The sequence below is a fragment of the Tupaia chinensis genome, unplaced genomic scaffold (assembly GCF_000334495.1).
Source record: "Tupaia chinensis unplaced genomic scaffold, TupChi_1.0 Scaffold139943_1, whole genome shotgun sequence".
Classification (NCBI taxonomy): Eukaryota; Metazoa; Chordata; class Mammalia; order Scandentia; family Tupaiidae; genus Tupaia; species Tupaia belangeri.
Window position 1 is genome coordinate 749,923 of NW_006199822.1, and position 25,920 is coordinate 775,842.

The following is a 25,920-nucleotide window of genomic DNA, read 5'->3' on the forward strand; positions in this document are numbered from 1 at the left end:
GCTGAAGATGAAAATGTAATTTTTGGAAGAGTCAAGTTTAGCCAGCGCTGCCCTCCCCCCCAGCTGCATTGAGTTCCTGAACTTTTTAAGTAGTTTATTATTAAAAACACTGTTGATATAGGGGGGTGTGCTTATAATCCCAGCTACTTAGGAGGCTAGGGCAGAGGGATTGGGAGTGCGAAGGCAGTTTGAGCAACAACACAACTTGTTTAAACAACAAAAAGGTTATAGTGTAAGCTTTGTACAGTATAAAGATGGTGTGCTTGCAGTCATGCTGTGGTTTCATCTGCCAACAATGATAACGTTTTCTCCCCGCTATTTTAGGAGTCTGGAAAACCAGGGGCTCATGTAACTGTGAAGAAGTTGTTTGTTGGTGGAATTAAAGAAGATACTGAGGAACATCACCTTAGAGATTATTTTGAGGAATATGGAAAAATTGATACTATTGAGATAATTACTGATAGGCAATCTGGAAAGAAAAGAGGCTTTGGCTTTGTTACTTTTGATGACCATGATCCTGTGGATAAAATTGTTTGTAAGTGTCCTTAGGCACACTAAGTACCTGACTTAAATGATTTAAGCTTTTGGTGTGTTGATGTCAAAAATTTTATTAAAAGGTAAACTTGTAATTTGGTTACTATAATAGTGATTAACAGAGTCTGAATTTTTTCATTCCAGTGCAGAAATACCATACTATCAATGGACATAATGCAGAAGTAAGAAAGGCTTTGTCTAGACAAGAAATGCAGGAAGTCCAAAGTTCTAGGAGTGGGAGAGGAGGTAACTTTTATTTCAGTTTTTCTTTCTGTCTTTGTGTAAGTAACTTGGTACTAACCAAAGCATTTTATTGTAGGCAATTTCGGTTTTGGAGATTCACGTGGTGGGGGTGGAAATTTTGGACCAGGACCAGGAAGTAACTTTAGAGGAGGATCTGGTAAGTTCATGTTCTAAGTGTTAGAAGGGTGAATGTGCTTGATTCAAAGTGTATGAACAAATACTGAATTAGAGTCCACTTGAATTTTAAATTAAAGTGGGTTTTTAAATAGGTGGTAACCTGGTGTCAGATTGGCCAAGTGAGAAGTAGTGGAGATTAATGATAAAATCTTTGTCTGTAATCAAGGAAAATCTATTGTAGATCCTCTTATGGTTTTCAGTTTTTAAAACAAAATGTCATTGCAATGGCTTAAAAATTAGGTGCTTCTGGAACCATTCAGTGGTGTGATTTAGGCAGCTGAATCTCATGTGGTCAACTGAACCAGTTTTGAAAAAATCCTGGGTGGGGGTGCACAGATCTCAAAGAAATGGAGAGGGATTGCTGCCAGGTCATCCCCCATGGGGGGGTTTCCTTTCTTGGTCTCCTTCCCCAGCCAAGCGCATATGTCCTCAAACAAATTTTTCTTTTCAGTTTTTTGCTACAGGGTAATTGTGCTTGCTACACAGGGAAAGTAAGAAACTCCCCTCATGGTAGCTATGCCACAATCCCTTCTCTGTTCTTTCGGGATTTGGGCCACACACTTGGCAGGTTTTTCTAGGCCCCAGACTGGGACTTGAACCGCACACTTGGCCATGTGGGATCCAGCTGCCCCCACATCTAGCAAATTAAAAAAAAATGATTCTTAATAACAGGTAAAATTTAACATCAAGACATCACTTAAAGGCTTTATGGTATCTGACTTTGCTAGAAATTTTGTTTTCAGGCTTTAGATTATTTATTCATTTGGATTGATGTAGTGAGTGTAAACAGAAAATGCCATCCAGTGACATTCCTGTGTATAATGAAAGGAAAAAAGTCTCTTAAATAGTGCCTTGCTAAAATTTAAGCTCAAGAGCTAGGTAGTTTTTATATAGTAACGTTTACATTGCATTTGTATGTTTATGGATAAACTGGTAACATTTTGGTATATTATGTCATAAGGTTTCCAGTTTTTCATACTGAGGAATATTAATTGAATGTGAGGCAGAGGAATTAGTATGTAAAAATGAATGAGGTGTAACAGTCATCTATTTCTTAATCCTTCACAGATGGGTATGGAAGTGGACGTGGCTTTGGGGATGGCTATAATGGGTATGGAGGTGGACCTGGAGGTCAGTTTCTTCATGTTGCTTTGTGTGACTTAAAATTTAATCCCTTTGCATGTATGTGTGGTTGAATGTATTTATCAAAATTTGAAAATGTTCTACATGTAAAAATCTAAAATATTATTTATTCTTGGTTTTTCCTTTATAGTTTATTTTAGCTGTTAAAATAGTAGCATGGAGTGCAAATCACCTGTATAGATTAAATGAAAATTTAAAGATGTTCCATTGTTTCTTAAGCAAAAGAATTAGCCCTAAGTATGATTTTTATGTGTGCTAATAAGAAAAAGTAGAAATACTAGATTTGGTTTGAGGTCAAGACATAGGTACAAGTAGGAACAGTGTTGTCTTAGTCGTATTGATGTATTCTCCCAGAAAATTTTTTGTAAAAACACTAAGGAACTTCAGTAAAGTATATGGGGCTATAGATATAAGATTATGAATCACTAAGACATACTAAGTGACATGTTAGATGTTTCTGTAGAGTACAAGGAAGGTTGTTAACTTAGGAAGAGATACTTAAAACTACGAGCTAGTAATAAACCTTTTTATTTTTTGCTACTCATTGGGTATATATGACCAGTCTCTTCTATCACTGTTCACACTTTGAAACACAAATTTTAATTGTGAAAGCTGAGGGTTTTTTTAATCTACTGTAATTTGAGAGTATGCCAGCTGTGAATGTTGGCTTATTTCTGGTTCTTCCATTTCTACTGAGGGAAATGAGCAGATTGCTTAAGAAAGACATGTATTAAATTTATAGGGAAATAAGAGGGGAGAATCTAATCTTTTAGGCAAGTAGGATGTGACTTTTCTAATTAATCCCAATAGTTTTATACCACTAGTGTGCCTGCAGAATGCTTGTCCCCAGACTTATAAACTTATTTCACGATACCTTCAAAAAGGACCTTTAAATACAGTTATAGGGGGCGCTAATGGCATTATATGTATTTTAAGGTTCCGTAAATGGTTTTATCCAGGCAGTTGTGGTAGCCCTCAGTTGTTTACCAGGGGTCCGTATTCTGCACATTTGAAACTTTTAGATTTATAGTGTGTTACTTACAAAGTAAATACTTCGGAAAGGTGGAAACGGGTTTGATAAGAGAGTTCAAATGGCATTGAAAGTATTAAGTAATTACTTAAAGGCTTATTTTATAATAGGTGGCAATTTTGGAGGTAGCCCTGGTTATGGAGGAGGAAGAGGAGGATATGGTGGTGGAGGACCTGGATATGGCAACCAGGGTGGGGGCTACGGAGGTGGTTATGACAACTATGGAGGAGGTAATAAATTAACCTGCAACCTTTATGTGGGGATTTGGTTTGGAATTAATAAATTAACGTTTGAGATTTTTCATCAATATTTTCAGATGCCTTTAAAATAAGAGAATTATGGATAGGTGTTTTGCATTCTGAATTTTATGAGCTTTGTTCTAAAACTATACCAATGGTTTAATGTTTGAATTGTTCTGAGGGCCATTATAATCCAATTTTTTTTTCAGGAAATTACGGAAGTGGAAATTACAATGATTTTGGAAACTATAACCAGCAACCTTCTAACTATGGTCCAATGAAGAGTGGAAACTTTGGTGGTAGCAGGAACATGGGGGGACCATATGGTGGAGGTAATTTATTAACTAAAAACTAAAATTCTTCAGATTTTTGTGACTAGTCTTTAATAACTTAAGGAAGGATAACATACCACTGGATATGTTGACATGTATTGAATATGGAAATTTTGTAGAAAGTCTGCACAGTATTTTCACAACCCTAGCATCCTATTAATGATTGGGATGGATGGAGTGGACTGTTAAATGATATAAAAATAGGTTGGACTGAGTAGGGAGAGTAATTTAGATATTTAAGGGGGGACTTTTTTTGACTTTGGTTAATCTTAACACACTGCAAAATTGCTGAGCACATTATAAGTGGTATGTTTTAAAGATGAGGCTCTTTGAAAATGTAGTCCCAAGCCAATGCCTTGTCTTAGTACTTGATACATTATTTATAGTAGAATTCTTTAACAAGAATTATGAAGAGGGCTTTTAGAAGTATCAGTACAGTGGACAGTATTAAAATGACTGAATCTGAGTAATTCCTTTAAGTGATTTGGTTAATTAGACACAGGGTTATAATCTGCCTATTTTTGAAGAGGTAATGGGTATAAAATAGAATTGCCTGTAGTGTTGAGTTACTCATAGGAAATCAAAGTAAATTTGCTTTTTCTTGCTGTTCCAACAACTCTAGGAAACTATGGTCCAGGAGGCAGTGGAGGAAGTGGGGGTTATGGTGGGAGGAGCCGATATTGAGCTTCTTCCTCTTTGCCATGGGTAAGTAGCTTTAAGTTTTACAATTATTAATATCTTGGGAGACTTAGCTGCAGGAGTAAAAGCTTTTTAGGATCATGTTATCTTTCCTTAAAATCTGGTTAGATGGATAATTTCATAACCTATTTTTTTTTTACTCTTTACTTCTGTTGAAACAGGCTTCACTGTATAAATAGGAGAGGATGAGAGCCCAGAGGTAACAGAACAGCTTCAGGTTATCGAAATAACAATGTTAAGGAAACTCTTATCTCAGTCATGCATAAATATGCAGTGATATGGCAGAAGACACCAGAGCAGATGCAGAGAGCCATTTTGTGAATGGATTGGATTATTTAATAACATTACCTTACTGTGGAGGAAGGATTGTAAAAAAAATGCCTTTGAGACAGTTTCTTAGCTTTTTAATTGTTGTTTCTTTCTAGTGGTCTTTGTAAGAGTGTAGAAGCATTCCTTCTTTGATAATGTTAAATTTGTAAGTTTCAGGTGACATGTGAAACCTTTTTTAAGATTTTTCTCAAAGTTTTGAAAAGCTATTAGCCAGGATCATGGTGTAATAAGACATAACGTTTTTCCTTTAAACAATTTAAGTGCGTGTGTAGAGTTAAGAAGCTGTTGTACATTTATGATTTAATAAAATAATTCTAAAGGAAATTGTGTAATTATAGACTTTTTATTTTAAATAAGTTAAGGAGTGGGTAGTATAATTAAGGTCCATTGCAAAGTTGTTGTTGTATTTGTGTAAGAAATGCTGGTCAGATATAAGTGTGTTGTCTGCAATTCATCAGGATTAAATTACCTAGATAACTTAAGGGATATCTCTGCAAGGAGAAACACCTTTTTAGATCTTTTAGATGCTGCTTCTTCAATGCAAGGAAAGGAAATAACCCCAGCGAGGTACTCTTCAGGGACACAGGTCTAGTACAAGAGAACTCTTGACGGCTACTAAATTCAGCCAGTCTTAAAAAACTGTGCTGTTTCTACAAAACATTAACTACATAGTTTATAAGGATGCCAACGAAAGCTGAGGGTGTAGAGCAAAATAGTTCTAAGCTTCAGTTAAACTTCTTTAGGTAAGATCTTATTTACTTTTCCTTTCTTAATTTTCCTCCCTAAAAGATAAACTAATAACTCTTCAATGGTCTTTCAGTATAGTGGTTCTTATGTAGTTTAACATAGCTATAAATTGAGTTTAACAATTATAAACTCAAAATAATTTTTATAAACCCTGTTTTCCAATCTGTCATTTACTTAAATTATTTTGGTTGTGTTTCCCTTTTTTTCCTTCTTTCCCACCCCCTCCCCCCTCCATGAAGATTCAGGTGCTTAACATATCATTTTTTTCCCTGCTGGAATTTTAGCATTGATATGAACCATGGACAAGTATATTCTGCTGCCACAAATAGTAAAGTGCTTCATTTCAACAGCTGAGGCAAGCCAAGTGATCATTAATAAAGCTTTTCTTGGTTCCTTCAGTGGTGTTGGTAGTAAAATGGTAGGTAAAAGTTAGGCTGCAAATTCAGTAAATCATGAGATTTCCCATCATTACACCCTTGTGTATTCACATTTGGATCAAGCATTTTGAGAGAAATAGGTTTCTTTTAAAAATAAAGACTTTTTGTTCTATTATTCTATGCTTCTAACTTTCGTACTTATTAGGCTGAGAATGAAAGAGAAGGTAGGGCAAGGCGGTTTGAATCTTTTTCAGATGATAGTTTGTCTACATTATAAATCCGTGTATCCACTACCAAATAGTTGGGTTTACTTAAATATGGTAATTCTTGCCCAGTGTGTCCTACCCTTAAAGAGAGAGATGGAGATTGCTGAAATTCAAAACTAATTTATCGTCAGAATTCGGTTGCCTGGCTTTATTGCCTTTTCAGAAATGTGATATTCAGGGCTTATTCTACTGTATGCACCAGTGAGTCTTCTTTGATCCTAAGACCACCACTGAAGTTATTTAGGTTCTTTGGACAAACATGATAAACTTCTTCAGATACTTTTTTTTTCCTTTGGCAGGAAGGTGTCTTGCTGCAGGTAACTAATGAAGAAGTGGTCAACCACAGAGTCTTCAAGAAATAAGAAATTCTGTACCATCTGAAAGTAGTTCTTGTTGGTGCCTTCATTTAAAAAGCACTTTTTAAGACAAAAGGGAAATGTTTTCTGATAAAACAAACTTCATTTAGTATAGGTTCTTGATATAAAACAATTACAAAATGAGTGTTGTTTGTAAAACAGTTACATCAAACTAGCTAGTGAGATAAATGTATGTTTTAAATTAGGTTTTGTTAGACAGATTAAAATTCTATTTTAAATATAAAGTTTATAAAATAAATACTTTTGTATCCAAATACGTGGTGTAATGTTTACACATACAATGTGTGAATCTTGTTCTATAAACATTCAGTTGTTTAATCATCCCCTAAATTTTTAAAGCAGTTTCACAAAGCTATGCATATTTCCATTTTTCTTTCATTAAGAAATGAGAGAAGCATTGTGGACATAATTGGCTGTCCCTAATAAAATGCTGTTCTTTAAGCATTATGTATATTCAGCGTTTGAATACTGCAATTCTATGGCTTTACCTTACATGTTTTAACATTGCTGGTGGTTTTGAAAACAGATTTTAACCACCTAGAGTGGTCCAAATTAATGGCTTATGCTGAGAACTGAGGCTCAAAATCTTAATTGGTCAACTGTTCTGTCATTTTATACGTAGTTGATATTAAAAGTACAATCTTTAAAGGGCTAAGTGTTGTAGATAGACCTTATTTTCCTGAATTAAGCCAGAATAGCAAGAGTAAAATTGACTTGCTGAAACTACAATTTTGGTTTTGATAGTGGTAACAGAGCACACAGGTAAGTCAAAATACTGTTGCCAATACAGAACTGAGCTCTTATGTATTCCAAATAATGACTGTATCCATTGACAACTATAAGCCTATTATAGTACTTCTCAAAACTAGGGAAAACAAAGTTTAACCTTGGAAGTAAGTCAAGATATAACACATGACTTCACAATACTTAATAACCACAAGGTCAAGTGACTATCACATGGGGAAAGTAGGTAATGCTTGAACAGGTTGAAATAAGCTAGCGTATAAAGATGAAGCTTTATTTGAAATAGTGCTATCTATTCAGAACAGGCAATTTTTTTGTGTCTAGTATATTGAGGTGTTTAGACAATCAGGTTTGAGGCATTGGCGTCCTTAACCCTTCACAATTTGGTATATTGGTATACTTTTATTTAACTCTTACTGTTGTGTGGTACATTACCTCAGTACTTTGCATTTTAGAGCAATAGTAACTCAAGCATCTGGGTCACTGGGAGCAACCTAGCTGTTAGAGCTCAAGGTTCCAATCTGCAAGTGAAAACTGCAAAGTCAAATACTAACAGTATTCCAAGGGGGCAAGGAAAAAAGCCACAGATGACTACTGCATTTGGTAACGACACTACAACATGGGAGGGGAAGGAATGCTGTTCTTTCATTGTAAAGCATTTCATACACTTTGATGGAACAGGTTCTTCTATAATAAAAATTTTAAAAATCTTAACTACTAGGTCATACTAAAATGTAATTTGCGGACACTTTGAGTCAGACCTTAGTTTGCAGTTAATCGAGTGGGTGTGCAGCTGCAAAAGGTAAGCATCACTTAATTCCAGAACACCTGAAACACATTTGTGACTTAATATTGGAACTAATGTTCCTAGGTGGTTCACAACATAACCCCATAAAGTTTTAAAGCCACTGGCATTGGGACTGATGGCTGGTTGGGGGAAAGGGGTCCAAGTTTTAGAGTGGTATTTAGTTAAGTGCCAAGTGACCTGGCCTTAACTTCTAAAGGGCAGTGGTCAAACAGCCCAGTCTTGAGATGCTCCAGATGGGAACTTCATTCACGGAGGTTATATGTAATATGAGAATGAGATTTCACCTGTTAAAGCATTGTGTTCACATGGTGCCTTAATATGCTAGATTTCACTTTCAGCTTGGCTTCTCACCATTTCATTGGGAATTATTTCATGCAGTCTTTCCATTGGGATGGGTTCAAAAAATGAAGATTTTGGGGGCAGGAGGTGGTGCATACTTAAATTGCATTTTAAAGGCCATACTGGAATGGCTTGATGTAGGATTTTGAGCTCATTACTAAGCACTTCAGGAAACACTTGGAGGTATTATAAAAGGCTGTTTAAAAGGAAAATCTCAACATTCTGGTGGATTATTCCCAATTTAAAGTCTCAAACTGGATCTCGCTCATAATTTGGCAGGTTGGTTTAGCTGCTGTGATTGCTGAACTAAGATGGGAGGGCAAAGTCCTGGTCTTAACGATTTGAGACAAGCTTTGGGCTAGTGTCAACACAAATCCTTGACTCAAGTCCTATGTGAGGTTTCTGTATTGTGTGTATGCTACACTGGAATGATTGATTTATGTGCCCTGAATCCAGTATGTTCCTAGGTGTGATTTGGGGGCTGGTATGGTGCATGGCAAATTAGGTAACTGAAATCGGCGTCGAAAGTGGTAAGTTCATTTTTGATCACAGTGTACCAAACATTAAGTCACGAGCATTTTTATTTCTAGCATTCTCCATTTTTCCTGCTGTTTTAAGGGTTTGATGAAAAGCATGCTGTCTGATGAGGCCAAATAAATAGTCTTGAAGCCAATAGGGTTTGGGGCCAGCAGTTACAATGGCTGCTGCTGAACTCCCATGTAGTTGACTGTGGTATGAATCCCAGACCCAGTGGCTTTAACTCACACCAGGCGCAGGTGTGTGCATGTCCAAGAGATCACAAGAGAATGGAGAAGGGATTGCTGCAGAGCCATCCCCCTTCCCTCCAGAGGGGGTGATGTCTCACTTAGTGTCTCTGGCAAGTGCACAAGCCCTGTAGCAAAAACCTTAAAAAAAAAAAAAAGTTCGTTTTACAAAAGGTACTATAGGATTTTCTGTGACGGTGCCTGGTTCATCTGAAAGTATCAGGAAGTATGGTCTAAGAGCAGTCAATACACATTTTTGAAAAATATCTGCTACCAAAACCTAGGGTTTGAAAGATGACTTGACCCAATTCAAAATGGGAAAGACTACAAAATTAGGATTATAAACACTGCCTTTCTGTAACCCAAGATATTGACACTACATCATATGGGATAAATTAACCTCAAGTACTCCACTTTCTAAAAACTTGGAAATTAAACAGGCTAACTGTACACATTAAATTTTGTTGTAAAAATTTGGCTGGGTGAAGTAAAACAATTGAGAAACTACATGACCTGTTTTGAATAAATCCAGTATTCAGACACTATAATTTCTAGGGTTAGGTTCACCTGGTTCTCCCGTCGTGTATTTTATTCAAGTTATTTTTTCAATTATTTAAAACATCTTTTGAGTGGTTTCAGTATTCCTGTTCTTTGGTTGTAAAATCTGTAAATTCACCTTTTGACTCTTACTGGTTTAGTTTTCCTGTATAGTGAGGTCTCAATATTCTTAGAGGCCATCCATTCAGACTGGCTTTACTACTGCCAGGAATCCCATGGTTTAATATACACACAAGGAGTTCTAGTTCTGAATATGCAGGTAGTTTCACTCTATCTCTGCAGTTAGGAGACACATCTGTGGCCTAAACTACCTTTGGTTGCAGGTCTTTGTCTCACTCCCATCCCCTAAGGCCTTAGTGCCCAAGTACTAATACTTTAAAGCTCTAGTTTAGAGCTTTGCCACTTCTAATAGTAGAAACTTTGATAGGGGAAAATTGTTCTGTGCTGACGGTAAATAAGCTTAAAGTTTCTGTATGAAAGGGAAAAAATTTAATTTTCGTAAGTTCAAGTATAAAATTTTCCACAGAAGGTTGGTTTATAAGTTAAATATTCATAAAAAGTATAACAGCTCTTGGGAGGCTCACTCAACTCCATTGCAAACTAAATGAAAATGTTAAAGCTATTTTGTATACGTATCTTACAATGAGAGCCCATGTTTGTTGAAGTGATCACCTCAGCAAAAGTCAGGTTTTTGTGTTGCCATAGTCTTGGATAACATTGAGTTCTGCATATAGCAGGAAAGGTGGCTTCTCCTAATTTTCCCACAAGTGTAATCTTGAAATTCTTAATGTCCATCAAAACTGTACTTAACAGAAATAAAACTCGCCATTTGGAAGTGGTAAAGGCTAACTTTGAAAGCATTTTTATCTGTAATCCAAGTAGGTTCTGAACATTACTACTTTATCCACATGATGGAATCCATCTTCAGTTTCTTTCAGTTTTTCTCTTTCAGGTTATGGAGTTTATGTTTCATTATGTTAATAGCTTTGTTACACTGGGCTTGCTCTCTCTTGAGGTTTTCTTTCTTTCTTTGTAAATTATATACATCATCTTCCAGATTCAAAATTAGGTCTAATTTGCGTTTACGGCAGTTCTGAGCAGCAACTTTATTTTTCCCTCTTCTTCTGATATCACGGATGAGCGAGACTTGCAAGTCTGTCAGATAGTACCTGGTTAACATGCTGTTGAAAGAATCAACAGGCATGCCGACAATTTCATCCACGGAAAAAGGAATATGCAGAGCTTTAGCACGTCTTTCATCCCGACTTAAGTTTTTATCCGTGTCATTAAGGTACCCACTTGTTATTTTCTGTGACTTCTCAGGCCATGGTAAAGATTCAGAAGTGGATTCCAGTGCACTTGACTGTAAGTGGTAAGTGTGGTTATGAAATACATACTGGAATGCAAGGTCCCTGTGAAAAGCAGAGTCATTCCTATGACCCATGTGACAAAGCTTAGTGGATTCTGAGTAGTAGCCTCCTACAGCTCCTTCTAAGTCATGATGGGAGGGAGATTCAAGGTCACTACTGTAACCTGTAGCACCTTCATCACACATGGAGTGAGAAGAATTAGATTTGGTGACAGAGGTGCTATTGTGACTGGAATTTAAGGAAAGGCCAGAATCAGAATCAGGTTCTTCAAAAAGCTGTGAAACTTCCATTGGGTCAAAACCCTCTTCCATTGCCAATGACATTAAATTTATCTCATCAAATATGTTTACATCAAGGTCATATAGTAGGTCTTGGCTTATTAGATTGTGCATGTGGTCATCAGCAGGTGGAAGAAATCCTGTCAGGTTAGCTCCAGGAAGCGTTTGCTCAGGACTGGTGGACTGAGGATTTAAGTGTAGAATTGGTTCTTGTGTCTGTGGTGCCCTCGCCACTGGATCTCTTCTAAGTGTATTGTTGGGACACCCCAACATAGCCTCATGAAGATTCACGTCATGACTTATGGCCTGGCTAAAATTTACATTAAAATGTACTGAAGAATTTGTGCCATCATTGCTACTGCCCAAAAGAGGGATAGCTCCTGATGAAATGCCCTGTAGAGGGAAGAAAAAAAGCACTTTTAAGTTTGCATAACCCTATTTCAAAAGCAGTTCTATTACCTAATAAAACAGTTGATACTTAAATAGCAAGTGATGTTGGTTATGAACTACTCTAGTTAAAATATAGGCAATATTATAAATAGTATGAGGCAAAATCAGAGTGTATTGGGAGAAATTGTTCTGAATATTAAAACCTTTAAGAAAACTCAGTATAAAAGCTGATCTCGTTAAGTAATACAATCTTGTAATTTACTGCTTTATGATAAGATGCAACTCATCCTAGTTGTTGGCAGTCTAAACCCACATTGTAGAGGGTCAAGAATAGCTATAGTGAAGTTATCTATGGAGGGGAGAACTTTTAAAAGACTTCTTAGCATAATCAGTGAGGATGAATGACAGAAAAAAAGCAATGTCTTAGATTGTCAGTTTATTACTTCAGTATAGGTTATGCTTTGGGGATTATTTGTAAGGAGGAATGGGATGCCTGCCTACTCGGTTAACTATCCAGAGTTCAAGTGTTTCTGTAAAGAGTGCTTAACTAATCACTTGACAGTAAATTAAATGTTAGATAAGGAATACTGTTTTAAACTGTTATGTCATACAAGTAAAAGAGTTGTGTTTATTTACAGAGATTAGCTGCAAGATACAAGTTGAGGTTCCAAGCCAAGGTTCCAGTACCTCCAATGAGTTTTCAGGCTGTGATGAAAGTAACTGAAATAAATCTTCTGTAGAGAAAGATGTATCTGTCCCATTTAGATGTCTCTGTAGGAAAACAAAAGGTGCATTTTTAAGACAGACTCAGGCAGTTGTTTGGGACTTAATCTTGAGGAATAACCAGGTTTTGTCTCCAGGCTGTACTTTTGACTTTTTTTCTTGGTTGGGAGTTTTACATTCTCTTCTTTTAATAACTTAATGTTTAACATACATAATCTCTACTTTCTTCCTAAACAAGGACGCTTAACTCCAAACTCATCCACCATTTGTGCCCTAACCATCATTATTCTTTTTTTTTTTTTGAGAGGTTTTTGGTATAGGGCACATGTGCTCACCAGAAAGAGAGAGAGAGAGCAAGAAGTCACCCCCCTCCCCGGAGTGGAGGGGGGATGGCCACGCCACAATACCTTCTCCATTTTCCTCTCGGGATCCTAGGCATGCACGCACACATGCCCAGCATGAGTTTAAGCCACCGGGTCCAGGACTCGAACTGCGGCCAACTACATGGGAGACCAGTGACAAGCCATTATGCCAACTGCTGGTCCCCCTAACCATCTTCTATGTAATTTTTGGCTAGTATTGTTGGTTCCAATTTTCTTTGGCCCTCTGTAGCCAGCTCTCTTTAATTGGGTTACAAAACTTTGTAATTTTTACAGTCAATACCTCTTTATATGTGCCTAAATATTTTACCACTCCTTATATTACTCATCATTGCTTCATCTTACAACTGCTTTTAGGGTTTAGCTTCTTACTTACTGAAATACATCCCTTTATTTACTTTTAAAAATTTTTCAGCAGGCATGTGACAGGGAAAATGGGAATGCACCCCCCAAGAGGACAACCATCCTGCAATGCAATCCCTTCTACATTCTGTTGGGATTTTGGGTATGCATCCACAGGTGCCTAGAGTTTTTGCTTTTTTTCTCCTTTAGTTTTTTGCCATAGGACATGTACACTAACAGAGATGGGGGGGTGGGGGACGTAAGAAATCACCCTCTTGTGTGGGTGGCTTGCAACAATCCCTTTTCCATTCTCTACTGGGGATTTTGGGCATGCACGCAACAAGTGCCTGGGGTGATTTTCAAGCCACAGGGTCCAGGACTCAAACCATGGTCAACCATGTGGAAGTCCACTGCCTTCACCATGACACTACCTGTTGGCCCCATGCCTGGCCTGTTTTTTCAAGCCGCCAGGTCCAGGACTCAAACAGCAATCGGCCATGTGGGATCCAGGTGCATTCATCACACAACTGACTGGCCTGAAATAACTCCTTTGATAGTTCCTTTTAGAGAGGATCTTGTGTAGTAAATTCTCTTAGCTTTTGTAACCTGGAATTAATATTTTGCCAATGTTTTTTTCCTCAGTATTTTTTGTCTTATAGCATTTATTACTATCGATAGCTTTGCTATTAGTATTTTTATAGCAAATTCTTTTTCCCCCCTCAAGTAATTTTTTTTTTTTTTTTTAATTTGCTAGAGGGCACTTGTGCTAACCAGAGGTGCCAAGAAAGCACCACTATGGGCAACGGTTATGCAGCAAACCGTTCTCCATTTCCTTCCTTTTGTGATTTTGGGCATGCATATGCATGCCTGGCGTGTTTATCCAAGCCACTCTCTTCCAATTTACTCTTTCCTTCTAATCTGCTACTCACCCCTTTCACTGAGTTTTTAATTATCTTAGAATTGCATTTAGGCAGTTTTTAAACACGTAAAAACATAGTATCACTTCTTATAAGTTTATTCATTTATTCTTATTCACTTATTCCATAAGTGAGTGAGGGAGAGAGAGAAAAGATAGCACCTCCAACAGTCTTAATGCCAACTTCAGCCAGCCTTGATCAAGGCATGCATATAACTAATGCACTCAGAGGGGTCTCCACACATGGTTCCAGTACCTTCCCAGGTGGGTTACCGTGGAAGAACACCCGTGCTTTACTACTGTGCCACCGACCCATCCCCTCCTTTGGTCTTGCCTTACAGATTTTGTTATTTGAACAATATTTATAAACAACTTGATTTTAGACTCTTTTTCAGAGAATTTTCAAATCATGACAGCTTTTGCATGACTTTATTCTAAATTATTTGTAATTTTTAAAGGGGGGGCATATCTTTGTTGGGAACTGTTTTCTGTATGGATCCCTCACATCAAGCATTAACAAGAGTTATGTCAGTTTGCATTTTTCTCTGCAAGGACTAGTGTTTTTCTTTTTAAATTTGCTATAGGGTGCATCTGTCTGCTCACAGGATGGAGGGAGGGTGAGAGAAAGTGACAAAATCACCCCCTGGGCGGTTGGCCATGCTGCAATTCCTTCTCCACTCTCCTCTCAGGATTTTGAGCATGCATGCACACACTCCTAGTGTTTTTCAAGCCGCCAGGTCCAGGACTTGAACCATGCAGTTGGCCATGTGAGATCCAGAACCTTAACCATCATGCCACCTGGTGGTGGCCCTGTCTGTTTTTCTAGGACACTAAAGATACCATTTTCTAGGTCTTTGGTTGGGTCAGGAGTCTTGATTATGATAGTAGTGTGGAATCAGAGCTCTGCAGCCTCATTGGGGTTCTGATTTCTAGAAGGTGGATAGAATTGTTCCAGTTCTTCTATCCTGGACAGGAGAGGCTTTGCGGTTGGCCATGCTGCAATTCCTTCTCCACTCTCCTCTCAGGATTTTGAGCATGCATGCACACACTCCTAGTGTTTTTCAAGCCGCCAGGTCCAGGACTTGAACCATGCAGTTGGCCATGTGAGATCCAGAACCTTAACCATCATGCCACCTGGTGGTGGCCCTGTCTGTTTTTCTAGGACACTAAAGATACCATTTTCTAGGTCTTTGGTTGGGTCAGGAGTCTTGATTATGATAGTAGTGTGGAATCAGAGCTCTGCAGCCTCATTGGGGTTCTGATTTCTAGAAGGTGGATAGAATTGTTCCAGTTCTTCTATCCTGGACAGGAGAGGCTTTGAACATTCTGAGCTTTTAATGGGAAGCTTTCACCTCCCCCAGGCAAAACCTTGAGGGCTCATCTGCTCAACCTCAGTCTCTATCGTAACATGATTCTGGTTCCTTAATGCTCTTTAGCAGCTTTAGCGTCTATTTTAAATTCTGAACTTGAGTTCCTTTATCTTGTAGCTATACTTTCCTATCTAGCTTGTGAGTTTGCAATGCATTTTAAAAGTACTATCCATTATATTTGCCTGGAATTTGTTTTTGGTCTATGCATTGGGGCCTTATATGTTAGTGTCCACATGTGCTGTGCATCGCTCCCACTCCCACTTTTTACTTTAGGATTTCCTGTTTTGAAGATTCAGACCAGTTGGACTGATCGCAACATGTGTACAGATACTTCGTTTCTTTTTCTGCCAAATACTTTAGGTTCTTTGAAGCCCTGTTTTCAGGGTTCATAATACTAATTCTGTGGATTTTACAGGACTACTAACTCAATGCTAAATTGATAAGATTTCTTCATTGTAACTTCTTAACTAGAAAATTACACATTTTACTGGATAGTGGGACTTGTTGGCCTAGTCTGTTAATAATCACACACTTGGACTTACTAGTCTTTGGCCAACCATTGACCAGAATTTGTTGATGGTCACAAGTGAGGATATATAACATCAGCACAAATCTGTCCAGGTGCCTAAACAATCCTAAATGGTGGAGTGGTGGGTAATACAATTGAGAAAAAGAAATGATATTTAAAATACAAGTTTGGGCATAAGCATTATTCTTCTTCTTAAGGTCTTCATGGCCTAGTCCTTCAAGTTAGTCAAAGATGTGTTTCATTTATTAGTATTTGTGCCTGTTCCCTTTTTTTTTTTAGCACCTAGAAGATGGAGGGCTAAGGGCTAAACCCCTACCAGCTTTGTTCTGTAGCCCTTAGGTTGGGAGGTATCCATAGGAGGTACATGTAGGCAGGAGATGGGATGATGAGAGAAGAGATAGGTTCCCTTAAAGACAACAGTGTCTGGTGAGTCTCATCACTTCCAGCATTCACTGAGCATTGTTTCGCCCCTGATTCCCTTATGTTCTAATGGTGATAATGGCTTCATGCTGTTGCTATTCCCTGGGTGCCTTCCTATTTCTTGGTCTTTCCCTTAAATCTGTCCATCTCCGTTAACTTTAAGAAAAAAAGGTAAAAAAGAAAATCCCTTCCTCTTCATTGAATTCTTAGAATCTCACCAGGGTGTGCCTTCTATTTGAGGATTTTAACTGTGGAAAGCATTTGTTTAAAGGGACAGAGTTTCATTTGGGTCAAGAATTCACTGCATTTAAAATAGACCTATCTCTAAGTGTATCCAAAATATGTGTGAACATTTAACTTTATAAGAGATAGCTCAGTGAGAAGAGTTTATCTTCAGACCACTTAACCTACATACATTGTATACTACTTCCTTAATAACCTACAATCTTTCTGATTAATGGTGGAGCTAGAAAGAAGTTACCATCCAGGTATTTTTCCAGTATTGTCACCTGAAAGACTGGAATGCTAACAATTCACTGATCTGACAACTCATTTCTGTTTTATTTCAACAAACTATGGGAATCCCTGATAAGTAGTATCTCTGTTAAAGCAGATGGCTATAAATCATCAGAGCTACTGTAAGAAATGTTCTGTGTAAGGTGTATGAGAATGCTAACTAAAACTAAACTGATTCCACCCAAGCAATGGGCAGCTACACAGTGAGCAGCCATGCCCAATCACAACACAAGCACCCTTCAGTGATTACTTTGTTTCTGGAACATTTTGTCCAATTTGATTGTTCTATGTCAAACTGTATTTTAAATTTATCTCCAAGGAAGCTTCCTACTTCATCTATATTCTCATTATAGTTAATAAATGCTTACCATGTGTCTAGCAATAAATTACTACAGTAATTCAAATACGTAGAGATAACAGTTGTTGCTTTTCTGGGAAACCAAGTCTGGGAGTATAGGTAAAGAAATAATATATACCCAGGAGAAAAATAAACGAATAGATAAGACAATCTTGAAGTATTAAATAAGTGGTAGATTGTGGTAATAACAAATATGGTTCTTCCAGTATTTTAATATAAAAGTCTTTAGCCATCGATATGGCCATAGGGTGCATATGTGTTTGGGGAAAACTGTAGCAGTGATGAAGCCATACAAAGAATACACTAACTGGGACAGTCAGTAGTGTACCTATCTACAGTGCTGGAAGCCCTAGGCCAATGATGGGTTTGGATTCTGGGTTGACCTGATAACGCAGGTTCAGGTGTGCCCAAAATCCTGACCAACTAGAGGCCTGGAAGGAGGAGATCATGATGTGATGAGACACTGTCAGGGATGCTTTATCTTGCTCTCTCATGCTTACATACTTTCTCATGAAAGAAATAAACTTAAAAAATGTCTGTGCAAGTGGTGTGGTAGTTAAGGTGCTTGGTTTGAGTCCTGGACCTGGCAGCTTGGTAATCATAGCAGGTGTGTGTATGTGTGCGCCCAAATCCCAGAAGAAGAATGGAGAAGAGGGGATTGCAGCACGGCTATCCTCTCTAGGGAGTGACTTCTCACTTTTCTTTCCTCTGTCCCTCTTCAGCAAGTGTATGCACCCTATGGCAAAACCTTAAAAAAAAAATAATAAGGAAATAAAAAATCTAGATAAATGAGCAGAGCAGGGGAGAATATCACCTGGGAAAAGGCACAGGCGGGTACCAGGTACTGCATTTTAAGTTAAGTACTAAGAACCAGCAGGTAGCATGGTGCTTGGGGCGCTAGACCCCCATATGACCAACCATGGTTTGACTCTGGACCTGGTGACTGGCTTTACTACTTTCCTTCTTTCTCGTGAGCACATGTACCCTATAGCAAATTTAAAAAGGATAATAATAATAATAATAATATAAAAAAAGTAGAGTGCTAGATTGCAAGTGAGGGTTATAAAAGGGTTGAAGCTGGAGAGGTCACAGTGTGAAAGTGGGAAGGTTTCTTGGGATGAGCCCTCTGCCCCTCCCCTTGACCTAAACAACAGCCAAAGGGCCTCAAGGGGCCCATTTAGAATTTGATGTGTTTCCTGCAGGTTGGAGACACAGTGGCTAACTGTCTCAGCTGAGAAATAGAAAAGAAGAAGAGGCTAAGCATGGGCCTCAGTTAGGGCTAAATGTTGAACTGACAAAGGGTGAAAGTGAGTTTCCTGGGCCAGATGCCACTAAATATCCAGGAAGGATTCTTTTTTTTTTTAAAGAGTTATTAATTTTAAATTATGTTTATTATCATTATTCTTCTATATTGACCAGAGAGAGACAGAAAGGGAGAGTAAGAAAGCAAGCCTCCAGGTCCAGGACTTGAACTGTGGTCGGCCACGTGGGAGTCCAGCACCTCAACCACCACTCCAGGAATAGTTGGAGGTTGGAATCACATTTTCCCTTGTCAAAAGAAGGGCAAGTGAGGGACTCCTGGCTGTAGGGATGTCCAAAGAACCTGTGAAATGAAACTACCCTCCCTAATTACAAAAGACTTCACTGTATCCCACAGTCAAGGGAAACAATGTGAGGTTGGTACAAAGTCACACCTTTCCTGAGTTTTTATCCCCCAGAGTCACAGCCCCAGAGAGCAGCCTAAGTGGCAGAGTACAACCAGCTTAGAAGAAGAAAAGTCCACACATGCCATTTTCCACTTTAGACAGGCTGTAAGGCTATATAGCACATGAGAGAGGAGAGAAGGTGAATTTTAGTTCAGAGGGGTTGTTACTGTGTGTACTTGCCAGAAAGAAAAAGAGATGGCCATGCCACAGTCCCTTCTTTGTTTTCCTCTTGAGATTTTCCGCACACACATGCATGTGCCTGATGCAGTTTTTTTTAAAGAATTATTTTATTTAGCTTTATTATTATTTTAATTTGACCAGGAAGAGAGAGAGAGAAAGCGCAAGTTGCCAGGTCTGGGACTTGAATTGAGGTTGGCCATGTGGGAGTCCAGCATCTTTAACCAGGATGCCACATGCTGGGTCTCAGAGAGACTTTTATTTCTGAGTAGAAGTCACATTACAGGATCTGCCCTAGATTTCACCCAAGACACAGGGATGAAATAGTTCCCCTAGATTAGGGTAGACTAGGCTGGAGGAGACCAGGAGTGGTAGTGTCGGCAAAGAGAACAAAGCTATTTTTTTTTTATTTCAAATCAAGTATCATTTGGCCTCAGTTCCATAGCCTACTGGTTCAGGGTTGCTAAATCTCACATGGCCAACTGTAGTTTGCATTCTGGCCCTAACATGCCGGGTGCATGTGTAATTGCCCAAAATCTTGACAGGATTGAGGAATGGAAGAGAAGAGATTATGATGTGACTATGATCCATTGGGATGGTGCTCCCCCCTCACCCCCACAAGTGAACACATACTTTGGCAATTAAAAAAACAAGCCAGCCCAGTGGAGTGGTGGTTAAGGTGATGGATCCCACATGGCCAACTGCAGGTTTGAGTTCCAGACCTGGTGGCTTGAAAAACAATCCTGGCATGCGTGTGTGTGTGTGCCCAAAATCCCAAGAGGAGAATGGAGAAGGGACTGCGGCATAGCCATCACCCCTAAGGGGATGCTTTCTTACTTTCCCTTTGTCTCTTTGGCAAGCACACAGGCCCTATAGCAAATTGGAAAAGGAAAAAAAAAATAATAACTATGTGATGTTACAACATCAGGGGTCAAAGCATGGTATGTTCCTTTTTCCAAAGATATTCCAAGGCACAGCTTGAACTCCACTTCCTGGGTAGGAGACATGCTGAAACAGGTCATGACTGAGAACCACCTGCCTTCGAGGTGGAAATGCCATGTGGTTAAAGGTCTCTGGAACCTCCAGGCCTGTCTTTGGAGCATCTGTTTGCCAGCCTTGTAGGCAGGACCTTAGCAAGGCTGAATGGAAACTAGAGTGAAAGAAGTGGCGGGAAGTACAGGATGTAGAAAGAATTCTTCAAATTCATTTTTCTGTGTACCTTTTCTCATGGCTGTAGAATGTGGTTAGATAATGAGGACCCAAGGAGATAGTCCTATTGGGTTTTACCTATAGTCTAGTCCAGAGGTATAAAATAGGCTCCTGTATGCCCAGTGCTTAAGCTTGGCCTACCAAAAACTGACTGCTTTGTGCCCAAATTGGAATTGAGTCGGAATTAAGAGTGACTTGCTGTGGCATGCTCTCCAGGATCTGGCCAGTCTGGCTGCCTCCCCAGGTGGCTGGTTGAAGATTTCTGGGTTTGGAATGACAGTCATCTCTTTATCCCTTTCCTTGGCAAACAACCTAGGAAGACATGCTAGCAAGTTCCGGGGCAGGGGGAGGGGAGAGGTGAGATGCTTGCACACACAAAATAGAAAACAACTGTACAGGCTCATTCCTTTGTAAGTCAAATGAACACTCCCACAATTTTTTAAAATATGTATTTTCAAGTCTCAGATTTGTTAGTAATAAAGCACACTTACATGCAAAATTCATTTTAAAGACAAACTGTTAACACCACACAATCTACATTAAAGCTAAAAATGGTAAGGCTGGGCTACTGCGACACGCTTACCTCATTTTCAGGTTCGGTGGTCTTTTCTGCATCCAGGTCAGATTTGGCTGCTATTTTGTTTTCTTCCTCATTATTCTGCTGCAGTGAGATTTCTTTCTTGGCCTTCACCCTCTCTGCATTTCCCTCATGCTGGGAACTGTGATCCTCACTTTCATATTTTTCTCTGTGTTCCTCAGTCTCCTATAAAAGCATATAAAGATGTGCTTTAGTAGAAATCCACATTTTATTGGGGCCACCCGGTTACATCGCTGGATTCCCATGTGGCTGACTGCAGGTCAAGCCCTAGACCTGGTGGCTTGAAACACAGAGTGCGTGCACGTGTGTGCAAGATCCTGGGAGAATGGATTGAGGTGTGGCCATTCTCCCTGGGGGGCTATATCTCCCTTTCCTTCTCTCAGACTCTGTCTCTCTCTGGGGCAAACACATGCACTCTAAGGCAAAAACCTAAAAAAAAAAAAAATCCACATTTTATCAAAGAAGCAAACAGTCTTAAAAATGACGTTATGCTTACTTTCAGTGATCATGAAAACCCACTGGCATTTCATTATTTCAGCATCAAAGAAAACCCAATTCTGAAACAAAGTTCAGTTTTAAGTCCTATCCTTAAGTACTCACTCTGAGACAGACTGCTGTAATCTCCATAATTTAAATGATATACTTTTATAAGGCCTCTGAATTTAAAATATTTGCAAATTAGATTAGATTTGGAAATCAATGTTGCCAGCAGGCAGTTTTTCAGTTCTCTGAAAATAGATCAAACAGCTAAGTTGAAAGCACATACTGATCAAATATACATAGAAAAATCTGGAATGTATTATTACAAACTATTCATTGTGGCTTTCTCTGGAAGGCAGGACTAGATAGGGAGCAGGGTGAGAGTTGACCTCACTTTACTTACTTCTGTAGCCGTTTGAATATTTTATAACAAACATGTTATTCCTTTTATAGTCAGGGAAATGACAGATGCATATTTATTTTGAAAAAACTAACATCTAAGCTTAATCTAACATCTCTAGATATTTTCAACTATGGTTATTTACTCAGATGGGTCCTTCCATCTTGCAATTTACTTTAAGAGGACTTAAGTAATTCTATGTATTCAAATAGTTACCATGTAGCATGTACTGTATAAACTGATACTTTCAATTATGATATTAAAAGATTTCTGGGTAGAATCAATTATGATATCAAAAGATTTCTGGGTAGAATCATTTTTCCTTCAACATCAAGGCGTTTCAAACTCTTTCAGAGAATCCATTTTTAATTTCTGACTTCCAGGAACATGGCACACTGATCTAACTCAAGATCGTTACCACTTCCCCATGAAACTAAACACATGATCTTAAAAAAAAAAAAAAAAAAAAAAAGAAAGAAAGAAAGGAAGAAAGAAAAAGAAAGAAAGAAAAAAACTAGAGGTCAAAGAAATGGAAATCCACAGGTGTCAGAAGCAATGAGGAAAATGAAAGCCAAGAGCAAGAAAAAGCTGATGTCCGGGTGGCCTACTTGGTTTACTTGTTTCTCTGGAGTGTACCTGTGACAGTCTTCCTTCCCTCTTGACACTGCAGGGGACTGTCTGGTTTCTAGTTTAGTCTCTCCATGTGCACACCCCTTCCCTTCACAATCTTGCTCATGCGCTTAAGATACTGCTCCTGCTCCTTCTCTCTTCTGCATCCATAGTTGCTTTCATCAGTGAACAATCCCCATCAGCCTACTGACATACACTAACACTTCCCACCTCCTTGGTCCCACACTGCTCTTCATGCTCTGTCCCATTTTTCTGCTCAATCTTTCTGCAGAATCTTCCAAAGACAGCTATCTGGGCTCAGTTCAGTGTATCCTCTCTCGAACCAATTCTAGAGATGATGTACCCACCACTAGTAAAACAGCTCATTTGGGCTTCTCCAAATCCTCTTAGAAACAGCTGCTGAGGCTAGTAGATGGCATAGTGATCATGGTTGCCGGACTCCCATATGACCAACCATGGTTCTAGGACTGATCAGGCGACTTGAAACTGATGCTGGGCGTGTGTGCGTGTGTGCCCAGGATCCCAGGAGGAGAATGGAGAAGGGATTGTGGCATGGCCATTCCCCTGGGGGATGATTTCTTGCTTTTCCTCTCACTGTCTCTTTCTCTCTCTCTCTGGTGAGCACACATGCACTAAGGCAGAAAGATCTCTTAAAAACAATGACACCAAAAAAAACAAACAAACAAACAAACAAAAAAAAACCAAAAAACCAGAAAGAAGAAATGGCTGCTTCATACAGAACCCAAGAAGGCTCAGCCCTCAGGCCCACCAAGCACTCTCTGACTCTATGGCTGCTGCTCCTTCTGTGGGTAAAGCACTGTCTACCTCACCCTTTCCTATGGTTTCCATTCAGGTCTCCCCTTAAATGCTACCACCCGTCTCTTCTTAACCACTCTATATTTAAACAAACAAACAAACAAAAACAACAACAACAACAACAAAAAACATCTCTCAGGACCAGCAGATGGTGTAATGGTTAGGTGACTAGACTCCCACATAGTTGACAGCAGTTTGAGTCCTAGACCCAGCAGCTTAAACTCACGTTGGGCGTGTGTGCATGCATGCCCAAAATCTCAAGAGAATGAGAGAGAAGGGATTGCAGTGTGATCATTCTTCTGGGATGATTTCTCTCTGTCTCTCTCTCTGTTCACCAAGCACACATGTTCTATAGCAAAAATCTCTTAAAAACCCCTCTCATATCAATTTCGATCTCTCTTATCTTGCTTTATTCCCCCTCCCCCACAGCATTTAGGCCTAATGGATGAATTATACTAAACTGCTGCCTGTCCCACCAGAATGTTAGTTTCTTGAGGGCAGGGACTCTGCTTGGCTCCTGTTCTATGCCACTGCCTGCCCCAGAGCCTGGTACACAAGAGCCCCTTAAAATAGGCATTTGTTAAATAGGTGCACCCAGACAAAACATCCCAAGACTGTGACAGGTAGCCTACTTCTGATGAATCCTTCTCTCCGGTCATTGCACAGCTGATTCCTATCCAAATTTGGAGAAGGAAAGAAAAGGTGACTGACTGGTCACCTCTCTTTATCTTGCCAAGGCAGGGTTTCTTTTGTTAAAGCTGAAGGTAATCGAACTCAAAACCAAGGATTCCTGAGGCAGCTAACTTTGGGACAGAAAAACTTGTAATCTGTAAATCATGTGATCAGGTGGGCCAGTCAGTGGCCTGGTAGCTGGATCCCACACAGCAACTACGTTGTTCGAATCCCAGTAGTTGGAGAAACATGCCATGTGTGTGGAAGTGTGCCCAGAATCCAGAAAGGAGATGTGGAGGAAAAGCAATTGTGGTATGACCATGACCCATTTGGGGGGAGGGGGTGTTTTCTTGCCCACCTCCCCTCCACCTAGTGAGTGCACATGCCCTCTGGCAAGGTTAAAAAAATAATAATAAAAAGAAGAACCATGAAGCAAGGTCCTCTTAGTTAATCACAATATGTGAGTTAATACAATTCACATGAACATGCAAACACAAGACAGTGTTACCTATGACATTACATAATTACCTATGGCATTACATAAACAATTACAGGGGGAAACCAAGTGGCTAGGATACTAGATCAAGTCCGTAAAGAAACTGATCAAAGTTCAGTCTGGGAAAGCTTTTATTGTGGGCAAAACTTTTAAAGTAAAATGGATTGGCAACAAAGATAAGTAAGATAGCCTAAAAACTCAGGGACAATGTGGCCAACAGATGGTGTAGTGGTTACATCATTGGACTCCCACGTGGCCAACCACGGTGTGAGTCCCGGATCTGGCAGCTTAAAACTCACACCAGGTGCTTATGTATCCATGCCCAAGATCCCAGGAGGAGAATGGAGAAGGGACTACAGGTGTGGCCATCCCCACTACGGGGTGATTTCTCACATTCCCTCACACTATCTTCGTTTTTTTCCCCCCCTCTCTCTCTCCTGTGAATGTAGACATCCTAAGAAAAAACCTCTTCAAAACAAAACCTCAGGGACAGAACTCAAGGTAGAGGTAGATAGCTTCTTTATAACCAGACACATACTAGAAGTCCAAATTAGGTCAAAATTACATCACAGTAGATAGTCACTCATTGAATAAAATGACTTAAAGAATCAATTAATGGGGGCCAGCAGTTAGCATAATGGCTATGTCGCTGAACTCCCATGTAGTCGACCGCGGTTCAAGTCTAGGACCTGGTGGCTTAAACTGCCGGGCGAGTGTGCGTGCATGCCCAAGATCTCGAGAGGAGAATGGAGGAGAAGGGATTGTGGCATGGCCATTCCCCCCGGGGGGTGATTTCTCGCTTTCTGTCTCTATGTCTCTCTTTCTGGCGAGCACACGTTGCTCTATACCAAACTCACTCCCCCCCAAAAAAGTCAAATGAATGATTTCATCCAAATGATGAAAATATGGAGAATTAGAAAGTTAGAAAATCATCAATGAATGTTAAAAATAGGAAGTGAAAGTTTGATGAAAAATGAAATACTCGAATACTCTCAAAATATTTTCCTGCAAATTATCAATAGTTGTCAATTACAAAAGAAAAATAACACTACAGGAAAAATCTGCAGACACCATCTTATGGTCAAATCTATCATCAAAATAGGGGAACAAACTGACATCAAGTACCTTCCTGATAGAAAAGACACAATAAAAAATCTCTGTGGTTTTCCTAAACTCAATGCAATCATAAAATAAGATCAGGGGCCATTTGATTGATACTCTGGATCAAAAAATCCAAAGCTCACGAACCAAGACTGAGGAACTTTTCCAGACTAAAGGTGAATAAAGAGACTTGGTAATTACATGCAATGTCTGAAGTTGGATTAGATGAAATTTCCAGGAGAAAAAGGAGCTATGAAGCACATTATTGAAGCAAAAGCCAAATTCTGAATATGGAGAGTAGATTAGACAATATGGGTGATTGGGGAAAACCTAGAA

General features: G+C 39.2%; 2 protein-coding genes across 7 annotated transcripts in view; one reads left to right on the forward strand and one right to left on the reverse strand.

Annotated features, from left to right (window-relative positions):
* HNRNPA2B1 (heterogeneous nuclear ribonucleoprotein A2/B1) overlaps positions 1 to 6,634 on the forward strand; it is a 10,119-nt gene extending 3,485 nt beyond the window's left edge. The window contains exons 5-13 of one of the 6 annotated variants that reach the window (XR_003546823.1): positions 325 to 535; positions 679 to 780; positions 854 to 934; positions 2,023 to 2,085; positions 3,238 to 3,357; positions 3,576 to 3,698; positions 4,321 to 4,403; positions 5,759 to 5,892; positions 6,417 to 6,634. Coding sequence is in view for 4 of the 6 variants with exons in the window: in XM_014593221.2 (XP_014448707.1) it covers positions 325 to 535; positions 679 to 780; positions 854 to 934; positions 2,023 to 2,085; positions 3,238 to 3,357; positions 3,576 to 3,698; positions 4,321 to 4,382 (762 nt within the window). In the remaining 2 variants the exon portion in view is untranslated. Of the gene's footprint in view, positions 1 to 324; positions 536 to 678; positions 781 to 853; positions 935 to 2,022; positions 2,086 to 3,237; positions 3,358 to 3,575; positions 3,699 to 4,320; positions 4,404 to 4,558; positions 5,540 to 5,758; positions 5,893 to 6,416 lie in introns of those variants that run through there. The other 5 variants (XR_003546824.1, XM_014593221.2, XM_006162395.2 and 2 more) reach the window with 5 other exon arrangements.
* Positions 6,635 to 10,641: 4,007 nt separating this feature from the next.
* The window catches only part of NFE2L3 (NFE2 like bZIP transcription factor 3), a 37,429-nt gene continuing 22,150 nt past the window's right edge, over positions 10,642 to 25,920 (reverse strand). The window contains exons 2-4 of the mRNA XM_006162412.3: positions 20,975 to 21,154; positions 12,433 to 12,516; positions 10,642 to 11,748 (exon numbers count right to left, since the gene is read on the reverse strand). Coding sequence (XP_006162474.1) covers positions 10,642 to 11,748; positions 12,433 to 12,516; positions 20,975 to 21,154 — 1,371 coding nt within the window. The remainder of the gene's footprint in view (positions 11,749 to 12,432; positions 12,517 to 20,974; positions 21,155 to 25,920) is intronic.